We start from the raw sequence: 22,378 nt of genomic DNA on the forward strand, positions 1-22,378 counted from the left end.
GCTTGGGCGTACAGGACGTGAGTGTTGCTGGGAAGGAGACATGTCAAAGCTTTCTGTCTTGCATTCATCAGATTTCCAGAATACCAGTCTAAGGGGAGAATAGAAGAGAACGCTGATTGGTAGGTGTGTTGCTGTGGAGAATGCGACAATTAATGATAACTGACATAATTGCCAAACAATTTCCCTTTATTCATTTGTGAGACATGGGCGTCGCTGGCTCAGCACAGCATTTATTGCCCATCCCTAGTTGTCTTTGAGAAGGTGCTGGTGGGCTGTCTTGAAACCGCTGATATAATGGAGTGTCTCACTTGGCCATGTCAGAGGGCTTTTGGGAGTCAACCACGTTGCTGTCACGTGTAGGCCATACCAGGCAAGGACGGCAGACTTCCTTCGCTAAAGGGCGTTAGAGAACGAGATGGGTTTTTCTGATGATGGTTTCATGGTCATCAGTAGATTTTTAATTCCAAATATTTTTTATTGAATTCAACTTTCACCATCCGCATTGGTGGGATTTGAACCCGGGTCCTCGGAACACTAGCTGAGCTTCTGGATTAATAATCCAGCGATAATACCACTAGGCCATGGCCTCCCTGGCAACCAGGCAACTGGACTCCTGTCGAGGATAATGAATTAGTGAATGGCTGTCACTTATTTTGTTTTGCTGAAACAAGTGCAATGTGTGTAAATGTTCTTCCTGCCTGTAAAGAACAGGGCCCTGTGCATTATAGTCTCCAGTACATGTAAGTGTGCCACACTCGGAGCCCAACTGACAATCTTAAATTGGTTGTCAGCATAATTCTCAGCACGCTCAGTATTGTTTAGGAAATTTTGTCCAACTACTGAATTACATTGAGTGTTGGGCACCGTTTCCAGAACTTTACAGGCTTCTCAGTGGCATGAGGTGGATTCAATGGGGAGTCTCATTGATCAGAAAATCCCACCACTGACGAATGGTACGTCCTATGAGAACCACGTGGGAGGGGGCCAGAAGATCTCACCATATTTTCAATACGGCAAACACGGGTTGGTAGGGTACGGGTCACTACTTTGCCTGTTGTGAGCAAGGGCTGAGACATTCTATTTGATACATCCTGAAGACTGGCAGGTTGTATGGCCTACTTGCCTAGCATCACACTGGCATTCGTAGACCACACTATTCATTTGTTTTGATGGGCAGCATCTTGGGCTTGTTGGCAGCATCTTGATCGTGGACAATGCCACTCATGTTGCGACCGCATCGTAACGGTGTGAGACACCTCTCGCTCAAATGTTTGAGATATCTCACCCTCCCAGAGTAATTCTGGGAACTTCTCAGGATGGGAAGTGGGCGCCTGAGGTCTGTACGTGGGTTTGTGTGTTACATACAGTGAGCGATGATCTAATCAGGATGGCAGTTATCTTTGTGCACTATTTCAGCACCAAGCTCCTGATAAGCTTGGGTTGAGTCCAATTTGCTGATAGGAGTCTACGGACTTATAGGAATCCCAATGTGTGTATTGACCAGTGGAAATGAGCTTGCGTTAGACTGTACTAGACACCCCCACCTCCCCTCCTGGACAATTTATCACCTAGCTGATTAAGATAAATGAGCTCATTAAGGTGTGCGAGGAAATTCTTACACGCAACCATGGATTCACATACTGCAGAGTTACCATCTCGGTATGGGAAATGTGCCAGTGGGTAGGAGTTTGGGTGTTACCCATAGAGTTGTAGAATCCCTACAGTGCAGAAGGAGGCCACTCGGCCCATCATGTCTGTATCGACCACAATCCTACCCAGACCCTATTCTCGTAACCCCATGTATTTACCCTGCTAATCCTTCTGACACTAGGGTCAATTTAGCATGGCCAGTGCACCTAACCAGCATGTCAATCAGACTGTAGGAGGAAACCCATGCAGACATGGGGAGAACATGCAGACTCCACGCAGACAGTGACCCGAGGCCAGGGATTGAACCCTGGGTCCCTGGTGCTGAGAGGCAGCAGCGCTAACCACTGTGCCACCCATTCCATGGAACCCAGCAAAGATGTTTGTGATTGGGCCTAAGAGTGGATCCCATGGCAACACCACCTAATTGGGCATACATGATTTCATTAAAACTTAAATTTTTGAGTTCATAAGCTCAATGAATATCTACTCACACAGTGGGTGGTGCGCCTAGATCAGCATGATATAGTGTGGCAGTGCAAACATGGCTTCCTTAATTGATACATTGAGGAATAGACCAGCAATATTAAATGAATTCATGGACACGACATTACGATTGACATGCAAGTTCTGTATGGTCTTCAGCCACGTTTGCTGTTCATTTTTCTGGCCTTAATTCATCTTGTTAAACAGCACAGTGGTTAGCACTGTTGTGTCTCAGCGCCAAAGGCTTGGGTTCGATTCCCAGCTTGGGTCACTGTCTGTGTGGTGTCTGCATGTTCTCCCCGTGTCTGCGTGGGTTTCCTCCGGATGCTCCGGTTTCCACCCACCGTCTGAAAGAGGTGCTGGTTAGGGTGCATTGGCCGCTCTAAATTCTCCCTCAGTGTACCCGAACAGGCGCTGGAATATGGCAACAAGGGGATTTTCATAGTAACTTCATTGCAGTGTTAATGTAAGCCTACTTGTGGCACCTAATAAACGAATAACACCTACCAGCTTAAAAAGCCGCCAGTTGGTAGGTTTTCCACTGCTGCCTGTCCAGGTTACTCATTGGAATGAGTATCAGAATTATAGGATCTACAGCACAGAGACAGGCCCTTTGGCCCCAAACTGGACCATCTAAGCTAACCCCATTTGCCTGCCTTTGGCCCACATCCCTCTAAACCTTTCTTAGCCGCGTATCTGTCCAAATGCCCTTTTTAAATGTTGTCAATGTCCCTGCCTCATCCACTCCCTCCAGCTGTTCATTCCACACACGTACCACCCTCTGCGTGTAAACAAGATACTCCTCGGGTTCCCATTAATTCTTTCCCCTCAATTTAAACCTCTGCCCTCGAGTTCTCGATTTCCCCAACCCTGGGAAAAAGGCTGAGTGCACTCACCCTATCCGTGCCTCTCATGATCTTGTACATCTCCTACAAGATCACCCCTCGGTCTCCCACACTCCAAAGGAAAAAAGTCCCAATCTGTCCCTATAACTCAGTCCCTTGAGTCCTGGCAATATCCTTGTAAATGTCTTGTGCACTCTCTTGACTTGATCTGATTTATTATTGTTGTCACGTGTATTTAACATACAGTGAAAAGTATTGTTTCTTGTATGCTGTACAGACAAAGCATACTGTTCATAGAGAAGAAGAGGAGAGAATGCAGAATGTAATGTTGCAGTCAGAGCTAGGGTGTAGAGAAAGATTGACTTAACGTGAGGTAGGTCCATTCAAAAGTCTGACAGCAGCAGGGAAGAAGCTGTTCTTGAGTCGGTCGGTACGGGACCTCAGACTTTTGTACCTTTTTCCCGTCGGAAGAAGGTGGAAGAGGGAATGTCAGGGGTGTGTGGGGTCCGTAATTATGCTGGCTGCTTTTTCCGAGGAAGCGTAGACAGAGTTAATGGATGGGAGGCTGATTTTAAGTATGGCAGAACCCAAAGCATTGCAAGTTGTTCTGAGAATATAAAGCGTGTGTGTGTGTGTGTGTGTGTGTGTGTGTGTGTGTGTGTGTGTGAGAGAGATCCCTTGGGAGCTGAGATCTATCAGTTGGGATGGCCATTAAGAAAGCGCAGATTAGTTCAGACCTGTTTGGGCAGGAGTTGTGGATGATTTGAGGTGAATCAGCGGTGCGAGACTGGAGGGATGCCTTGATGGTGCTGGATTATTGTTGTGTAAACTTGTAAAAGTGCTAATGCACAGTAATGTGAACCGTAGCGCTCCAGCGGCCTTTCAGTTAAGGAGCTGCTCATCTTTTAAATGGGGCTGTGTTCCGTTTGGTTCGGCAGTGCAGCAGAACGTGAAAGAATTGTCCATTTCTTCATGTAAATGTACAGTTCAATTGGCCGTTCACAGGGAAATGGAATGGACTGATTTGTAAAAGAAAAGAAATATGAAAGTGAATCTTGCTGCTTTTCTCCTGAAGATTTTAGGTTTGAGTCTCTTGTGAGATTTTGATTTGATTTATTATTGTTACGTGTGTTAACATAGTGAAAAGTATTGTTTCTTGCGTGTTATACAGACATAGCATACTCGGACCTCTGAATCTTCGTTAGGTGAGCAGAGAGTCCACTCAACTGATGAAGGGTCAGAGGCCCGAAAGCTAGTGGCTTTTACTACCAAATAAACCTGTTGGACTTAAACCTGGTGTTGTTAGACTTCTTACTGTGTTTACCCCAGTCCAACGCCAGCATCTCCACTTCATGATATAGACAGTAGCGTGTATGGTATGCTTTGTCTGTATAGCAACAAGAAACAATACTTCTCACTGTGTATCAATACATCTGATAATCATCAACCATCTGATATAGGTGTCACTGGATAGGTTAGCATTTATTTCCCATCCCTAATTGCCTCTTGAGAAAGTTGTGGTGAGCTGCCTTTTTGTATAAAAGCTTTATTTACTAGTCACAAGTAGGCTTATATTGACATTGTAATGAAGTTATTGTGAAAACCCCCTTAGTCACCATACCCTGGCGCCTGTTTGGGTACAGTGAGGGAAAATTTAGCACAGCCAATGCACCTAACCAGTACGCCTTTCTGACTGTGGGAGGAAACTGGAGCACCCGGAAGAAACCCATGCAGAAACGGGGAGAATGTGCAAACTCCGCACAGACAGTGACCCAAACTGTGAATCAAATCTGGGTCCCTGGCGCTGTGAGGCAGCAGTGCTAACCTCTCTGCCACTGTAGCCTTGGCAGTGCAGGTACACTCAGAGTGCTGTTAGGGAGGGAGTCCCAGGATTTTGACCCAGCGACCTTGAAGGAATAACCAATATATTTCCGAGTCAGGTTGGTGAGGGGAACCTCCCGGGTGGTGGCGTTCCCATATGTCTGCTAGATGGTAGTGTTTGCGGGTTTGGAAGGCACTGTCGAAGAAGGGCGGCATGGTGTCACAGTGGTTAGCACGGCTGCTTCACAGCTCCAGGGTCCTGGGTTCGATTCCCGGCTCGGGTCACTGTCTGTGTGGAGTTTGTATGTTCTCCTTGTGTCCACGTGGGTTTCCTGAGTGCTCCGGTTTCCTCCCACAGTCCAAAGATGTGCGGGTTAGGTTGATTGGCCATGCTAAGAAATTGCCCCTTAGTCTCTAGGGATGCGTAGGCTAGAGGGATTAGTGGGTATAATATGTAGGGGTATCGGATTGTGGCTGGTGCGGACTCAGTGGGCTGAAGGGCCTCTTTCTGCACTGTAGGGTTCTATGATCTAAGCCTTGGTGAGTTGCTTCAGTGCATCTTGTAGATGGCACACATGCTTGCAACTGTCTCAGTGTTGGAGGGATTGAATGGCACTCCATCCACAAATAATCAAGCGTGGCTGCTTTCTCCTGGATGTTTAATCGTAGAATCCCTACAGTGTGAAGGAGGCTATTTGGCTACCCTGACTTTCCGAAAGAGCATCTTACCCAGGCCCACTCCACTGTCCTATACCCATATCTCCATGGCACGATGCACATCTCTGGACCTTGGGAGGAAACTCCTGCAGACATGGAGTGTGTGTGTGTGTGTGCGCAAACTCCACACACAGACACAGGGAGAATGTGCAAACTCCACACAGTCACCCAAGCCAGGAATCAAACCTGGGTCCCTGGAGCAGTGATGCAGCAGTGCTAACCACTGTGGCACCCAGTGTAGTGTTCAGTTTCTTGTGATGTTGGAGCTGCGCTCATACAGGCAAATGGAGAATATTTTATAAACTTCTATCAGGTCGCCCCTCAGCTTCTTTGTCAGGGAGAACAATCCCAGTTTATTCAGTCTCTCCTCATGGCTAATACCGCACCCCCCCATGATGTGGAGATGCTGGCGTTGGACTGGGGTAAACACAGTAAGAAGTCTCACAACACCAGGTTAAAGTCCAACAGGTTTATTTGGTAGCGAAAGCCACTAGCTTTCGGAGCGCTGCTCCTTCATCAGGTAAGTCACAGACACTCCGGTTTCCTCCCACATATTGAAAGACATGCTGGTTAGGTGCATTGACCCGAACAAGAGCCAGAGTGTGGCGACTGGAGGAATTTCACAGTAACTTCTTTGCAGTGTTAATGTAAGCCTTACTCGTGACTAGTCAATAAACTTTACTTCCTATGACTTACCTGATGAAGGAGCAGCGCTCCAAAAGCTTGTGGCTTTTGCTACCAAATAAACCTGTTGGACTTTAACCTGGTGTTGTGAGACTTCTTACTGTGAATACTCTCCATACCAGGCACCATCCTGGTAAATCTTTTCTGTACTCCCTCCACGTCCTTCTGGGAGTGTGGTGAGCAGAATGGCCAACTTGGAGGGAGAGGAGAGAGGTTTGGGGAAAGGTGAGGTTCGACGGAGGGGCTGGGGAGAAGTGGGGTTAGACGGAAGGGGAGAGGGGCTGGGGAGAGGTGTGGGTGGAGGGAGAGGAGAGAAGCTGGGGCAGGGAGAGGTGGTTTGCGAAGAGAGTCTGCTTTTATCTTATTGTATGATGCCACGCCATCAATGTGCCTTTAGATTGTAATAAATCTTCTGAAGTGATCTTCCTCAGAAATGTTTGATTATGTTAAAACCTGCAGTTTACAACCATCTAGCTCCCCCAAGACTTGACAAAGGAATTGTAAGTAGTTGCTACTGGAGGATTTTTATTCTTCAATCGCAGTTTAGCAGTTGTTAATGATGCCATTTTGTGTGAAAGCTATACCTCGACGAGAGGAGATAGGATGTGGAGCGCATTAACACTGTAAGCAATTGTTTTAATTTTAACTACCCCCTGATGGAATGGGTACTTGAGTTTGCCACAAAAAATATTCAATGATTGGGCGAGAATGCCTTGTTGATGGGTCGTTTACATTCCGTTCTCAGATTTTTGGAACTAAAGACACACACAAACACTGGAAAATCTCAGCAGGCCTAACGGGATCTGTGGGGAGACAATAGAGCCAACGTTTTGAGCCTAGATTTGACTTGATTTGTTATTGTCATGTATTAACTTGCGGTGAAAAGTATTGTTTCTTGCTCGCTATCCAGGTAAAGCGTACCATTCACAGAAGAAGTGTCTCAACATCAGGTTAAAGTCCAACAGATTTATTTGTAATCACAGACTTTTGGAGCACTGCTCCTTCCCCCACCTCTCTCCTCTTGTTTTTGTATGCCCACCGTATTCTCCATTCCACCATTGCGGCCATGTTTTTAAAAGCCTTGACCCTAATCTATGGACTTCTCATCCTAAGGGAGATTTATCTCTCTCCCCTCTTTTCAGATCCTCTTCTCTCTCTGGGCCCAGGCTGTGGGTCACCTGTACTGACATCTACGCCTGGTCGTTGTGGAATTGTGTACAGTGCTCACATTGTGGATCATTTGACTGGGCTGAAAGATCCATACCAGTGTGTACCACATCAAGCTTCCCTTCCCAACTCTCTTGTACACCCAGTGATGATGCAAGATGGAATGTATTCGTATAGTTTGATATAAATAGATCACACACTTCATTGTTTTGGTGAGCATCAGTCCCCTGAGCATCAACCTGCGCCGTGCTGTCACACTGCGATTTGAGTGTTTTATTATTAAGTTGCCTAGACCAGATTGGTATTCTTTGGTTATGAGCGCAGACCATTTATAGAACTCTTTTTCAGAAAATACCTGGATCTGCACCTAAGTGGCATATGCTACAAGGTTGTGGGCCAGGTGGGGTTAGAAAGGGCACCTGTGTGTTCTTGGGCTGGTATGGACAAGATGGGCCAAATGGCCTCCTGTGTTGCAACACTCCTTTGGTTCTGTTGGGGGGGGGGGGTGATCTCATTCAAATGTTGGAAATGATTTAAGGGCTTGATAGGACAAATGGAGTGAAATTATTTCCTCTGAGAGGAGTCCAGCACAAAAGGGCAAAACCCTAAAATTAGAGGGCACAGTTTTAAGGTGAGGGGGAGATATCTGGGGCGGTTCAGTGCTTAGCACCGCATCAGGGACCTGGGTTCGATTCCCAGCTTGGGTGTCTGTCTGTGCGGAGTTTGCATGTCCTCCCCATGTCTGTGTGGGTTTCTTCCAGGTGTTCTGGTTTCCTTCCACAGTCTGAAAGAGGTGCTGGTTCGGTGCATAGGCCATGCTAAATTGCCCTTTTAGAGTACCCGAACAGGTGCCGGAGTGTGGCGACTTGTGGATTTTCACAGTAACTTCATTGCAGTGTTAATGTAATCCTACTTGTGACACTAATAAACTTCAAACTTTAAACTCCAACTTAAAAACACTGGGGAAAGTTTTTCACACAAAGGGTGGTGGATGCCTGCTGCCAGTGGAGGTGATGGAACCAGGCACATTATCAAGATGCACCTTGATCGTTGCTAGACACATGAATGGGAGGTGAGCAGAGGGATAGGAACCATGTCAGGGCAGGCTTGGTGGGCCGAAGGGCCTGTTCCTGTGCTGTGCTGATACCGGAGTTGAGGGGGTTGAACTATGAAGAGAGGCTGAATAGACTGGGTCTGTACTCGTTGGAGTTTAGAAGGATGAGGGGGGATTTTATAGAGACGTATAAGATGATGAAGGGGATGGATAGGGTAGAGGTAGAGAGATTCTTCCTGCTTAGAAAGGACAGCAGGACTAGAGGGCACAGCCTCAAGGTAGGGTGGGGGGGGGGGGCTCGGTTTAGAACGGAGTTGAGGAGGAACTTCTTTACTCAAAGGGTGGTGAATCTCTGGAATTCTCTGCCTGTTGAAGTGGTGGAGGCTGCCTCGCTGAATATATTTAAGACGCGGGTAGATAGGTTTTTGGTAGGCAAGGGGATTAAGGGTTATGGGGAGAAAGCGGGAAAGTGGAACTGATCCACTTCAGATCAGCCGTGATCTTATTGAATGGCGGGGCAGGCTCGAAGGGCTAGACGGCCTACTCCTGCTCCTATTTCTTATGTATTGTTCGTTCTCCTTGGGGCCTGCCAAATGTGACACCAGCAAGCAGCATTTCACACAAAAAAAAAACAGTAGTGGAAATCTGCCCCCACGGGAAAATCTCGAAGCCGATTTGAAAACTGAGATCGATGTTAGTTCACTTAAGAAGTGCTACGGAACCAAGGTGGGGAAACAGAGTTCAGGCACAGGTCCGCCATGGCCTAACTGAAAGGGCAGGAGAGGCGTGATGGGCTGAAGGTCCCCTCCCACTCCTCCCCCTGTTCCTTTTTTTTGCCTGTGAGCTGCGGCTGGTTGTGTGTTTTGTGAGGCTGCCTGTGTTTTTGCTGTTGGGTTTGCGAGGCGGTGCTCCAGTCACACACAACAAAAGCCTACTGTTGGCACAAGCCTCCCCTTTTTCCCACCCTCCCCCCCCTCCGCCCTCTCCCCACCCCAATCGCGCAGATGTCAGCGTCAGGGGGATTTCTCGACAAAGGGAGAGAGAATGAGTCAGCAGAGCGAAGCCAAGTGCCCGCCACAGCGTTTAATCCAGAGTTTACCCGCTCTGCCCTTGTCAGCAGGTTCTCTGCCCTGCCACCAGGCTGTTTGTGACTCTCTCTATTTGCGATGGAGGTCGCCCTCCATTTATATAGTAAATTCAGATTTAAACCAAAATATGGCTGCAAATTCCAATATTTCCCTTCCCAAATCTTCACTTGTGTTTGCCAGAAAATGGTGGATATTTGGGATGTGGAAAAAGGTTGGGGTATAATAAATTAACGTGGTTATTAAATGGATGGGAATTACAACGTGTCTCGTCTGTCTGTGTGTGTGTGTCGTGTGCCCACCCCTGTCTGTCTGTGTGTCGCACGTGCCTGCCTCCCCCCCTCTCCTCCATGGCATTTAATCCTGTGTGTCGATTTTGAAGGCCCGAGTGCTATTCTAGTAGGGGGCGGGGGGGGAGGCGATTCGCAAAGAGGGTTGCGGATCCGAGGAAAATGAGAGTGCCCGTGAACTCCTGGCGTTCGTCTAACCCGACCGAGTACAGTGTAATTATAAAGCACCGCGCCAATAGGGAGCGCGGGCTGGAGAGGGTAACTGCCTACTGAGGTCCCCGTTGGACGGTGGCGCGATGGGTAATACCGTCGGTTATGATCTGCTATGAAACTTCAAAGTTAAATCTCTTTATTCAGATCAGTCTGCATCGGGAAGCAGGCTCCCACTGTCAGGTCGGGTTATACACTAGATCGGGAGCCCCTTTCATGGACATGAGGTAATTCTGATCTGCAACCTGAACGTTTTAGGAATGCTTTGTAGTGAGGAATTCATGCAGGGTTAATGTGTTACACTTAGCTGGACAGTACATGCTCTCGAGTTACTGAGCAAGTCTGCTCATTTTTAGACTACGCTTCGGCTAATTGCACCGTGCCTTTGCTGTTTTCGATTTATTGTGTCGGTCCTGCAAGGATCACAGATCCCTACGGTGCAGGAGGAGGCCACTCAGCCCATTTGAATCTGAACTGACCCCCAAAGTGCATCTTACCCAGGCCTATCCCCGTGCATTTACCATTGTTAATTCATCTAATGCCTTATTGTTTCTTGTGCGCTATACAGACAAAACATAGAGTACACAGAGTATGTAGGGAAGAAGGAAAGGAGAGGGGGCAGGGTCTTGGTGCCTTTGGATGCTAAAGGGGCAATTTATCATGGCCGAACACAGAGCATCACAGAAACAGGCCTTTGGCCCACCAAGCCTGTGTCGATCACGCTGTCCCACTTTAGACCAACTGCCTGTATCCCTCTCTTCCCCACTGTTCATGTGCCTATCCAGATGAGTCTTAAATATCACTAACATGTCTGCCCCAATCACCTCACTTGGCAGCGCATTCCAAGCCCCCACCACCCTCTGTGTAAATTAAAAAAAAAACAACCTTCCCGCACATCAGAATGATGGGGAGTGGGATAGCTTGATCTTGGGTTTGGACATAGAACAGTACAGGCCCTTCAGCCCTCGATGTTGTGCTGAGCTACGTTCTACATCTCTACTGAACCCACTTGTGCCTCCTTGTAATTGGCATTTCTGCCCTGGGGGGGGGGGGGAAAAGCTTCCAACTGTTCACCTTATCCACGCCCCTCATAATTTTAAACTTCTGTCAGGTTACCCCCTCAGCTCCCGTCTTTCCAGGGGGAACAAACCCAGTTTCCACCTAACTCGCACATCTTTGGACTGTGGGAGGAAACCGGAGCACCTGGAGGAAACTCGCATAGACGTGGGGAGAAGGTGTGAGGCAGCAGTGCGAACCACCGTGCCACCTATAAGGTGCTCTCTTCCACGCCTCCACCCTCTTCCAGTCATGCACTATCAGCAGGTATTCCAACCCTCATGTAGATGCTTAGCCTCACAATAGATGTTTTTTTAAAGTTATTTAGGGGTTTGAGGGATACAGGAAGCAGGGCTGAGGTGGTGATAACGCCACTGGGCTAGTATTCTAGTGGGATGGGAAAAAGTTCCAGAGACACTGATTTGAATCCCACCATGGCAGCCTTTTGAGATCCTCGATTTTGCTTCTCGATCACAGGAACAGTGATCTTCCTCACATTCCTTCCATAAGAACATAAGAAATAGGAGCAGGAGTTGGCCATCTAGCCCCCCGAGCCTGCCCCGCCATTCAATAAGATCATGGCTGATCTGTCGCGTCTCAGTTCCACTTTCGCGCTTTCTCCCCATAACCCTTAATTCCCCTGTCTATGAGAAATCTATCTACCCGCATCTCCTGCTGACTAGGTTAGGATTATACTCACTGGAGTTTAGAAGAGTGAGATGGGAATGTCATAGGCACTTGTAAAACTCTAACAGAGTTAGACAGGGTAGATTCAGAAAGAATGTTTCCAGTGGTGGGGGGAGTCCAGAACTCGGGGTCACGGTTTGAGGATAAGGGGTAAACCTTTTAGAACTGAGCTGAGGAGAAATTTCTTCACCCAGAGGGTGGTGAATGTGTGGAATTCACTCCCACAGAAAGTAGTTGAGGCCAAAACGTTGTCTGATTTCAAGAAGAAATTAAATATATCTCTTGAGGCTAAAGGGGTCAAGCGATATGGGTGGAAGGGGGGATCAGGATATAGAATTTGATAACCAGCCATGATCAAAATGAATGGCGAAGCAGGCTCGACGGGCCAAATGGTCGCCTCCTGATCCTAGTTTCTATGTTTGCCCAAAATTGTAACTCCTTGTCCTTGGCCATCAGCTACTGGAAACAGGTTTACACACAGATTTTCCTAGTGTACTATCATAATCTTGTTCACCTCTGTCAAATCTCTCTACAAAGATAGCAAGCCTAGCTTCTTCAACCTAACCTTGTAGTTAATCGCTCTTGAAGCACCCCCTCCCAGAGTTTTGTATGCTTTTGATTTGATTTATTATTGTCACATGTATTAACATACAGTGAAAAGTATTGTTTCTTGCGCACTGTACGGACAAAGCATACCATTCATAGAGAAGGAAATGGGAGGGTGCAGAATGTAGTGTTACTGTCATAGCGAGGGTGTAGAGAAAGATCAACTTAATGCGAGGTAGGTCCATTCAAAAGTCTGATGGCAGCAGTAGGGAAGAAGCTGATCTTGAGTTGGTTGGTATGTGACCTCAGACTTTTGCATCTTTTTCCTGATGGAAGAAGGTGGAAGAGAGAATGTCCGGGGTGCGTGGGGTCCTTAATTCTGCTGGCTGCTTTGCCGAGGCAGTGGGAAGTGCAGACAGTCAGTGGATAGGAGGCTGGTTTGTGTGATGGATTGGGCTACATTTGCGACCTTTTGTAGATTCTTGCGGTCTTGGGTAGATCAGGAGCCCATACCAAGCTGTGATACAACCAGAAAGAATGTTGTAGCTGTCCTGCTGCTTTCTAAGATCTTTGCACATGGACGTCCAGGTCCCTCTGTTCTTGTACATACTTAGCTATGATGTTATGTCCATGTTGCCTCTCCATATTCCTTCTGCCACAATGTATCATAGAATCCAGGAGGAGGCCATTTGGCCCATTGGGCCTGCACTGACCACAATCCCACCCAAGCCCTAACCCCTTAACTTCATGTATTTACCCTGCTAATCCTCCTTGCGCTAAGGGGCAATTTACCAGTCCATCTAACCTACACATCTTTGAACTGTGGGTGGAAATTGGAGCACCTGAAGGAAACCCATGCAGACACAGGGAGAACGTGAAGACTCCACACAAGGCTGGAACTGAACCCAGATCCCTGTGAGGCAGCAGTGCCAATCCATCTCACAAACCTGTGCCACCATGCTGCCCATCATCTCCCACTCCCTCAAAAAGATACCTAAGCTAGAACTTTGACATTTTTTTTCTATTTGTGTTTGACAGTTTAGCGTACAGTGAAGACTCTCAGGCGCTGAGTCATCTTTTGATTTTTAAAAAAAGCACATCCCAGATTAAAGCTGTATTTGAAATGCAAATCTGATGGTTTGGGCTTTAACACCACAATTCGGTCGCTGTAAAACCAGCGCCCGTCATTGTGTGAGTTGTGTAAGAGTGCTTTTATCATTCGTTGTAAATCAAGAAAAACTGTGATTACCACGAGGCCTCTGTTCAAAACCCTGACAAATACAAGTCCGACAACTGCACGGATATCTGAAGTAAAAGTAGAAAATGCTGGAAAAGCCCAGACAAAGGGTCTTCCAGACTTGACGTTGAGTAAAAGCAAAGTACTGCAGAATCTGAAACCAAAAGAGAAAACGCTGGAAAATCTCAGCGTATGTAAGGAGAGAGAAGAGGTGACATTTCGAGTCCAGATGACCGCTTTGACAAAGGGTCATCCCGGTTCAAAACATTGGCTCTTTTCTCTCCTGACAGATGCTGCCAGATTGAGATTTTCCAGCGTTTTCTGTTTCTGAAGCACGCTGGAAGTGCTTGATTCACATTAAGAGGCGCTACGTGAATTCAATTGCTTTCCCGACTGCGGCAAGTTCTAAGCTGCAGTATATAACGGAACTTTTCACAGAATGGTTATTCCAACTGGCACAGAGAAGATGGACCAGGCAGTAGGCTGTCTGTGGATTCGAACCTCTGTGGGCTCCAGCATCTGACCAGAAGGAAGACATTTCAGTTATATAGCACCTTTCACAACATGATGTAGAATCAGAGTATTAGTCACTGCTTGAGGGCAGCACAGTGGTTAGCATGGTGCCAGGGATCCGGGTTCAGTTCCTGCCTTTGGTGACTGTGTGGAATTTGTACGTTCTCCGGGTGCTCTGGTTTCCTCCCACACTCCAAAGATGTGCGGGTTGGGTGGATTGGCCGTGCTAAATTGCCCCTTAAGTGTCCTGAGATGTGTAGGTTAGAGGGGTTAGATACGGGAAATGCATGGGCTTACGGGATAGGACAGGAGTGAGTGACTGGGTAAGATACTCTCAGTGTTTAAAGTTTATTCATTAGTTGCAAGCAGGCTTACGTTAACACTGCAGTGAAGCTACTGTGTGAACCTGATAGTCGCCACACTCCAGTGCCTGTTCGGGAACACTGAGGGAGAATTTAGCACGGCCAATGCACCCTGACTAGCACATCTTTCAGACTGAGAAGAAACCGGAGCACCCGGAGGAAACCCACGCAGACGTGGGGAGAATGTGGAGACTCCACACAGACAGTGACCCGAGCCAGGATTCGAACCCGGCTCCCTGGCGCTACGAGGCAGCAGTGCTAACCATCGTGCTGCCCCAATTTTGCTTTGAACGCTCGATGGGCCGAGTGACCACCTCCTACACTGTAGAGATTCTATGATTCTAACACTGCAACCCATTTGTACACAGCCAGTTCGTACAAGCAGTGTGGCAAGGACCAGATTATCTGTTTCAGTGCCGTCGGCAGAGAGAGAGGAGAGGAGTGTTATTGGCCAGGACCCCATGCTGTTTGTAATGGTGGCTAGCGTCTCCTGCAGCACTTGAGAGGGCAGATGGGGCTGTGTTCAGAAAGACAGCAGCCCTGACGATGCTGTCTGCTCGAGTCTGCAGTGGGACTCGAACCCGCCACCCACTGACTCAAAAGTGCTACCTTCTGAGCCACCGTTGACTCATCTCGTTTGGGAAGCAGTGACTCCCTCAGTTGGTCCCGAATAGCCTGTTTGCGGGAATCGGATCTGGCCGAGACTCCTGAGATCGACACCTCCTTGTGACTCTGATCCGAGGCGTGTAGGCGGGTATTATTTGATGACTGGGCTTGCTTTAACTTTGATGTCTTTACGGCTTAACAGTTTAGTACAAGCAGTGAATTATTCTTGCATGTTCTGAGTGGCCATTTGGGCGAGGTTCTGTTGAGGGGGTGGGGGGGGTGGGAGTTGGGGAGGGAAAAGTGGAAGCTGTCAGCTTTTCAAAAGAAATAAAAATTTCAAAGACATTTTGACAACCAACACTCACTGACGGATTTTACTGGGGTTTGCTTTGCTGTAACAACTGACATTTTGTAATGTCCACTCGCCAAACGACAGTGACTGCGCTTCGATAGTACGTCACTGGGAGAAAAGCGCCAAGTAAATGATTTTCCTTTGCTGCTTTTTAATGTAGTAATACGCTCATGCACAGAGCAACATGAACTATGAGGGTCGTTACTCAAATGTTTGGTCAGAGGTAGCTTGTAAACAGCATCATAAAGGAATGGGAGTGGGGAGAGGTTTAGGGATGGATTTCCAGAGATTCGGGGAGAATCTTGGAATCCCTGCAGTGCAGAAGGAGGCCACTATGCCTATCAGGTCTGCACCATCCACAATCCCACCCAGGCCCCAGCCCCATTAACACCAAGCACTTACCCCACTAGCCCCCCCCCCCCGACACAAAAAGGGGCAATTTAGCATGGCCAATCCACCTATCCCGCACATCTTTGGACGGCGGAAGGAACCCGGAATACCCGGAGAGACAGAATCCCAGAGAGGGGGGGCGGGGGGGAGAGATTCTGGGACAGAATCCCAGAGAGAGCTGGGGAGAGATTTGAGAGACAATCCCAGTGAGGGGGTGGTGGGCGGGAAGAGATTTAGGGATTGAATTCCAAAGATTCAGGGGACGTTTAAGGACGGTACACAGGGTTGAAGTTAGTCAGATGACTGTCTGTCTTCATTTTACTCAGTGTTTTGGGAAGTGGAAGGGTGTTGTCCAATTTGGTCAAGCTTGTATCGTCGATTTTTAACATCTCAGGCAAGGCAATTTGACAGTTGGGTTTGTTTATCTTTAAATTCAGCGTGGTTTTGTGCCTGAAAAGTGTGAAGTTTGAGATGGTGTACAAAGGAAGGAAAGATTTATTTTGGGGAAATCCGTCTGCGCTCATCCGGAATGAGACAATAGTGCGAACAAACGCACCTTGGGAAGAAAATCTGCCATCCCTAACTAAGTCTGGCCCACATGTGACTCCCGTCCTGCAGCAATGTAATCAACCCAAGTGACACTCTGGAATGTCCCCTAAATGCCACACTGTTGTAGGCCTCTGGGAGGGCAGTTAGGGATGGGCAATAAATGCTGGTCTTGGCAGCGATACCCGTTTTCCAGACCAAGAACAAATTTAAGAGGGACCAGAAGTTGGGCATCCTTGTGATATCCATTTAAGTAGCGCCTTTCACACATTCGGGCTGTCCCACAGACAGTTAAATATTCAGGAATGCTCTGTAATGTAGCACAGTACCTACCTTGGGGTTGGCCACCTGATATTGACAAGGTAATCTGATTTTAGTGGTGCCAGTTTTATGGGGCAGATATTGGACAGTGCCTCGGGGTGACCACCCCTCTCCTTTTGGAGATAGTGGCTGGGGGATCACTGATGTGAAAACTTTCATCGTGCGTTAGTTTTTCCTTCTCTTTCAATGAAGACTTCACATTTGGGCCCTGTGTTGTGTTATGGAACCTCCAAAGTGCAGAAAGACCCATTGAGTCTGCACCAACTCTGAAAGAGCATCATCCCCACCCAGGCTTTGCACTTACCGGAGCCGATCCACCTAACCTGCGCATCATCTTTGGGCTGTGGGAGGAGACACACGGAGAACGTGCACACCCTGTGCAGATAGTCTTGGTGACCTGACGAAGGGTCAGAGTCAGAAAGCTAGCGGCTTTTGCTACCAAATAAACCTGTTGGACTTTTAACCTGGTGTTGTGAAACTTCTTACTGTGTTTACCCCAGTCCAACACTGGCATCTCCACATCATTCCTCCCACAGTCCAGAGATGTGTGGGTTAGATTGATTGATTGATTGACCATGCTAAATTCTCCCTTAGTGTCCCGTAATGTGTCGGTTAGAGCGATGAGTGGGGTAAATATGTGGGGATAGGGTCTGGGCGGGAATGTTGTCAGTGCAGACTTGATGGGCTGAATGGCCTCCTTCTCCTGCACCGTCAGGATTCTATGATTTCCGTGAACTAAAATTGCCGTGTCTGCTTTTTATTTTCCCAGTGGGATTTAACGACTGTTACGGCAGCGTGGTGATACAGTACGAGACCAGCGATCCCAGTTTCCGGGTTCTACGCGATGGTGTGGTGTATGCAACGGAAGATGTCCACCTCTCCGGAAAACAGTTGAAGTTTGCAGTGACCGCACACGGAATGCAGGAGCAGCAACAATGGCAAGCGGCGATCCGGCTGACGGTCAGAGCCGAGAGCAGTGCCAAGCACAATGGGCAGAAGGTACCTCGTCCATAACGTCTACTAACCGGTGCCGCATCTGTGGTCTTTGCACTTTGTCTTTTCAGTATCAATTTCCCCCTCCATGCTGTGGACCTCCCCAAGCCATGCAGCCCCTCCAAGTTGATTAGCCACATTCCCCTCAACCTGGAGTTCATTGGAACATGCAGGAGGCCATTCAGCCTCTCCACCCTTTTATTACATTCTTCCGTGACAACTTGTCTGATTTTGTTTAACGCTCTAGCTCCAGTTCCTTTTAATTAGCTTGGTGGGCAAAACTCTGGGAGCGATGAATGCTGGAATTGAGTGAGTGAATGCACAAATCGTGTGAATGAAAATGAGAGGTTCCTGTGTCCACCATCCTCTGTGGGAAGAAGTCATTGTTTTACTTGAGGCCAGAATTGGACCTGGGTACCTGGTGCTGTGAGACAGCAGCGCTAACCAATTTAGCATGGCCACTTTTTTACCCAGTTTAGCATGGCGAGTAAGTGGAACTGATCCACTTCAGATCAGCCATGAACTTATTGAATAGCGGGGCAGGCTTGAGGGGCTAGATGGCCTACTCCTGCTCCTATTTCTTACATTCACTCCCTCTAACCCGCACATCTTTGGACTGTAGGAGACAACTGGAGCACCCGGAGGAAATCCGTGCAGAGACACGGAGAACGTGCAGACTCCACACAGACAATGACCCAAGCCGGGGATTGAACCCGAGTCCCTGGTGCTGAGAGGCAGCAGTGCTACCGTGCTGCCAAAAGATAAGAACATAAGAAATAGGAGCAGGAGTAGGCCATCTAGCCCTTCGAGCCTGCCCCGCCATTCAATAAGATCATGGCTGATCTGTCGTGGCTCAGTTCCACTTTCCCGCCCTCTCCCCATAACCCTTAAATCCCCTCTCTTATCAAGAACCCATCAACCCGCTTCTTAAAAATATTTAGCGAGGCAGCCTCCACCACTTCAACGGGCAGAGAATTCCAGAGATTTACCACCCTTTGAGTGAAGAAGTTCCTCCTCAACTCCGTTCTAAACCGCCTCCCCTTTATCTTGAGGCTGTGCCCCCTAGTCCTACTGTCTTTTTTGAGCGGGAAGAGTCTCCCCACCTCTATCCTATCCATCCCATTCATCATCTTATACGTCTCAATGAGATCTCCCCTCATTCTTCTAAACTCTAACGAGTACAAGCCCAGTTTATTCAGCCTCTCCTCATAGCTCAACCCCCTCAACTCCGGTATCAGCCTAGTAAACCTCCTCTGCACTCCCTCCAGGGCTAAAATATCCTTGCGCAGGTGTGGCACCCAAAACTGCACACAGTACTCCAGCTGCGGCCTCACCAATGCCCTATACAGCTGCAGCAAGACCTCCCTACTTTTATATTCAATCCCCCTCGCTATGAAGGCCAGCATCCCATTCGCCTTCCTGACCACCTGCTGCACCTGCAAGCTGGGTTAGGTGTGTAGGTTAGGGGGATTGGCCATGCTAAATTGCCCCTCAGTGTCAGAGGGACTAGCAGAGTAAATACATGGGGTTATGGGGTATGTCCCGAACAGGATTGTGGTTGGTGCAGGCTTGATGGGCCAAATAGACTCCTCCCGCGCTGTAGAGATTCTGAGTCTCGGACTGGAGCGAGGACAAGGGGGAAAGACAGTTCCTGTACAGGAAGAATGGGACAGGAGCAGGCTGAAATACTGTGGCTACCTGAACCGGACTGCTTGTGGATTAAAGGAAGGAGATACAGCTGCAGAAACAGTTATAATATTGAGAGCACTGCCAGGACCATCAACCAATGGCTGAACGCGGTGAAGTGTTTGAACAGATTAATAAATGATGTCATGACATCATTCACCAATAAGCTAAATATTTATACCAGTTTTTGAGAGTTTATTACAGTTTGAGGCATTTGAACAAATAAATTTACAAAGTTTGAACAAACGAAAAGTGCAGCGCAAGAACAGGCCCTCCAAGCCCCTATCAATCATGATGCCCTAACTAATCTACAGTAAAAACCTCCTGCCCTTACTCGTCCATATCCCTCTTATCCTGTGGAGTTTAGAAGGCTGAGGGGGGGGATCTGATAGAGACATATGAGATAATGAGGGGGCTAGATTGGGTAGAGGTAGAGAGATTCTTCCCGCTTAGAAAGGATAGCAGGACTAGAGGGCACAGCCTCTAGATAAGGGGGGGTGCAGTTTAGATCAGAGTTGAGCAGGAACTTCTTCACTCAAAGGGTGGTGAATCTCTGGAATTCTCTGCCCGTTGAAGTGGTGGAGGTTACCTCGCTAAATATATTTAAGTCACGGGTAGATAGGTTTCTGATAGACAGGGGAATTAAGGGTTATGGGGAGAAAGCGGGAAAGTGGAACTGATCCACTTCAGATCACCCATGATCTTATTGAATGGCGGGGCAGGCTCGAAGGGCTAGATGGCCTACTCCTGCTCCTATTTCTTATGTTCTATTCCCTCCCTATTCATGTACCCATCCAGATGCCTCTTAAATGTTGTTAATGTGCCCACTTTCACCGCTACCTCTGGCAGTGCGTTCCAGGCACCCACCACTCTCTGCATGAAACTTCATCTGCACATTCCCCTTAAACTTCCCCCCCCCCCCTCCTCACCTTGAACCTGTGTCCCCTCATCCCCATTCTTCTGCTTTTTCCACCCTGAGAAAAAACTCTCTGACTATCCACCCTGTCTACGCCCCTCATGATTTTGTAGACCTCCTATCAGGTCTCCCCTCAGCCTCCGTGTTTCTAATGAAAACAATCCCAGTTTATTCAACCTCTCCTCATGGCCAACACCCTCGAGACCAGACAACATCCTGATGGAGGCTGAATAAACTAGGCTTGTACTCGTTGGAGTTTAGAAGAATGAGGGGAGGTCTCATTGAGACGTATAAGACGATGAATGGGATGGATAGGATAGAGGTGGAGAGACTCTTCCCGCTCAAAAAAGACAGTAAGACTAGGGGGCACAGCCTCAAGATAAAGGGGGGGGCGGTTTAGAACGGAGTTGAGGAGGAACTTCTTCACTCAAAGGGTGGTGAATCTCTGGAATTCTCTGCCCGTTGAAGTGGTGGAGGCTGCCTCGCTAAATATTTTTAAGACGCGGGTTGATGGGTTTTTGATAAGAGAAGGGATTAAGGGTTATGGGGAGAGGGCGGGAATGTGGAACTGATCCACTATCAGATCAGCCATGATCTTATTGAATGGCGGGGCAGGCTCGAAGGGCTAGATGGCCTACTCCTGCTCCTATTTCTTATGTTCTTATGAACCTTCTTTGCACTCTCTCTAAAGCTTCCACGTCCCTCTGGCAGTGTGGTGACCAGAACTGTACGCAATACTCCAAAAGCGGCCTAATCACAGCATGGTGGCAATACAGTGGCACGGTGGTTAGCACTGCTGCCTCGTTGTCAGGAGCGCGAGTTTGATTCTCGGCTCGGGTCACTGTCTGCGTGGAGTTTGCACATTCTCCCCGTGTCTGCGTGGGTTTCCTCCGGGTACTCCTGCTTCCTCCCACGGTCTGAGAGATGTGCTGTTAGATGCGTTGGCCATGCTAAATTGCCCCTCAATGTACCCGAACAGGCACCAGCGTGCAACAACTAGGGGATTTTTCACAGTAACTTCATTGCAGTATTAATGTAAGCCTACTTGTGCCTAATTTAAAAAAAACTTTAACCAAGGTTTTATATATCTGCAACAATTTGGAATGATAGCTAGCAGGGTAGAACAGCAGGGGTCCACTGACATCATGTTTTGAGCTGTGTGGGAACTGAAAACCTACATACGCAGCAAGGAATGCCAACTGCTCGAGCTCTGGTTTTCTCAGCTAGAAGGGTGACTGGCATCACCAAACTGTAGACAGGAAGCAGAGTTCTTTATGGCTGGCATGTTTCTGGTGGTTATAAGACATAGGAGCAGAGTTAGGCCACTCAGCCCATCGAGTTTGCTCCACCATTCAATCATGGCTGTTTTTTTTTTTCTCATTTCCATTCTCCTGGTTTTCCCCATAACTCTTGATTCCCTTATTAATCAAGAATCTATCTATCTCTGTCTTGAAGACACAATGACCTGGCTTCCACTGTCTCCTGCGGAAAAGACTTCCAGAGATTTGCCACTCTGTGGCTGAGGAGATTCCTCCTCATCTCCATTTTAAAGGATTGCCCCTTTAGTCTAAAGTTGTGACCCTCTGGTTCTAGCTTTTCTACTACTGGACTCCCTGTGTCCACTCTATCCAGGCCTCGCAGTATCCAGCAAGTTTCAATGAGATTCCCCCGGCCATCCTTCTCAACTCCAATGAGTACAGACCCAGAATCCTCAACTGTTCCTCATACGACCAGCTCTTCAGTCCAGGAATCATTCTTGTGAACCTCCTCTAGACCCTTTCCAAGGCCAACACGTCCATCCTTAAATAAAGGGGCCAGAACTGCTCGCAATACTCTAAATGGGGTCTGTCTCGGGAGTGAGGGTGAATCCAACAGAAGTGGTGGCAATATGTGGACTGCTCCCAGTGCCATGAGTACAAGCTAATGAGTTCAGACACCGCACGGTAATGCGGGTGAACACGTGATGGAGGTGTAGTGCAGGAAAGAGGTCTTTGGGTTGGGGTGCTGGGGCTTGTACAAACTGGATGCTGATGCTACACCATTACAAATCATTGGACAGACCACAACAAATACAGAAAATGCTGGAAAATCTCAGCAGATCTGTGGGGAGAGAGAATGGAGCTAACGTTTCGAGTCTGGATGACCCTTTGTCATCTAGACC

The 22,378-nt window shown here is 48.0% G+C and overlaps 1 protein-coding gene across 1 annotated transcript in view; it reads left to right on the top strand.

Moving 5' to 3' along the window:
* LOC145346876 (cadherin-2-like) overlaps nt 1-22,378 on the top strand; it is a 193,790-nt gene that overhangs the window by 95,036 nt on the left and 76,376 nt on the right. Inside the window, exon 3 of the mRNA XM_080194737.1 lies at nt 17,392-17,621. Within this exon, the coding sequence (XP_080050863.1) occupies nt 17,392-17,621 (230 nt within the window). The remainder of the gene's footprint in view (nt 1-17,391; nt 17,622-22,378) is intronic.

This window comes from Carcharhinus amblyrhynchos, chromosome 8 (assembly GCF_965287045.1).
Source record: "Carcharhinus amblyrhynchos chromosome 8, sCarAmb.v2.hapA, whole genome shotgun sequence".
NCBI classification, from domain to species: domain Eukaryota; kingdom Metazoa; phylum Chordata; class Chondrichthyes; order Carcharhiniformes; family Carcharhinidae; genus Carcharhinus; species Carcharhinus amblyrhynchos.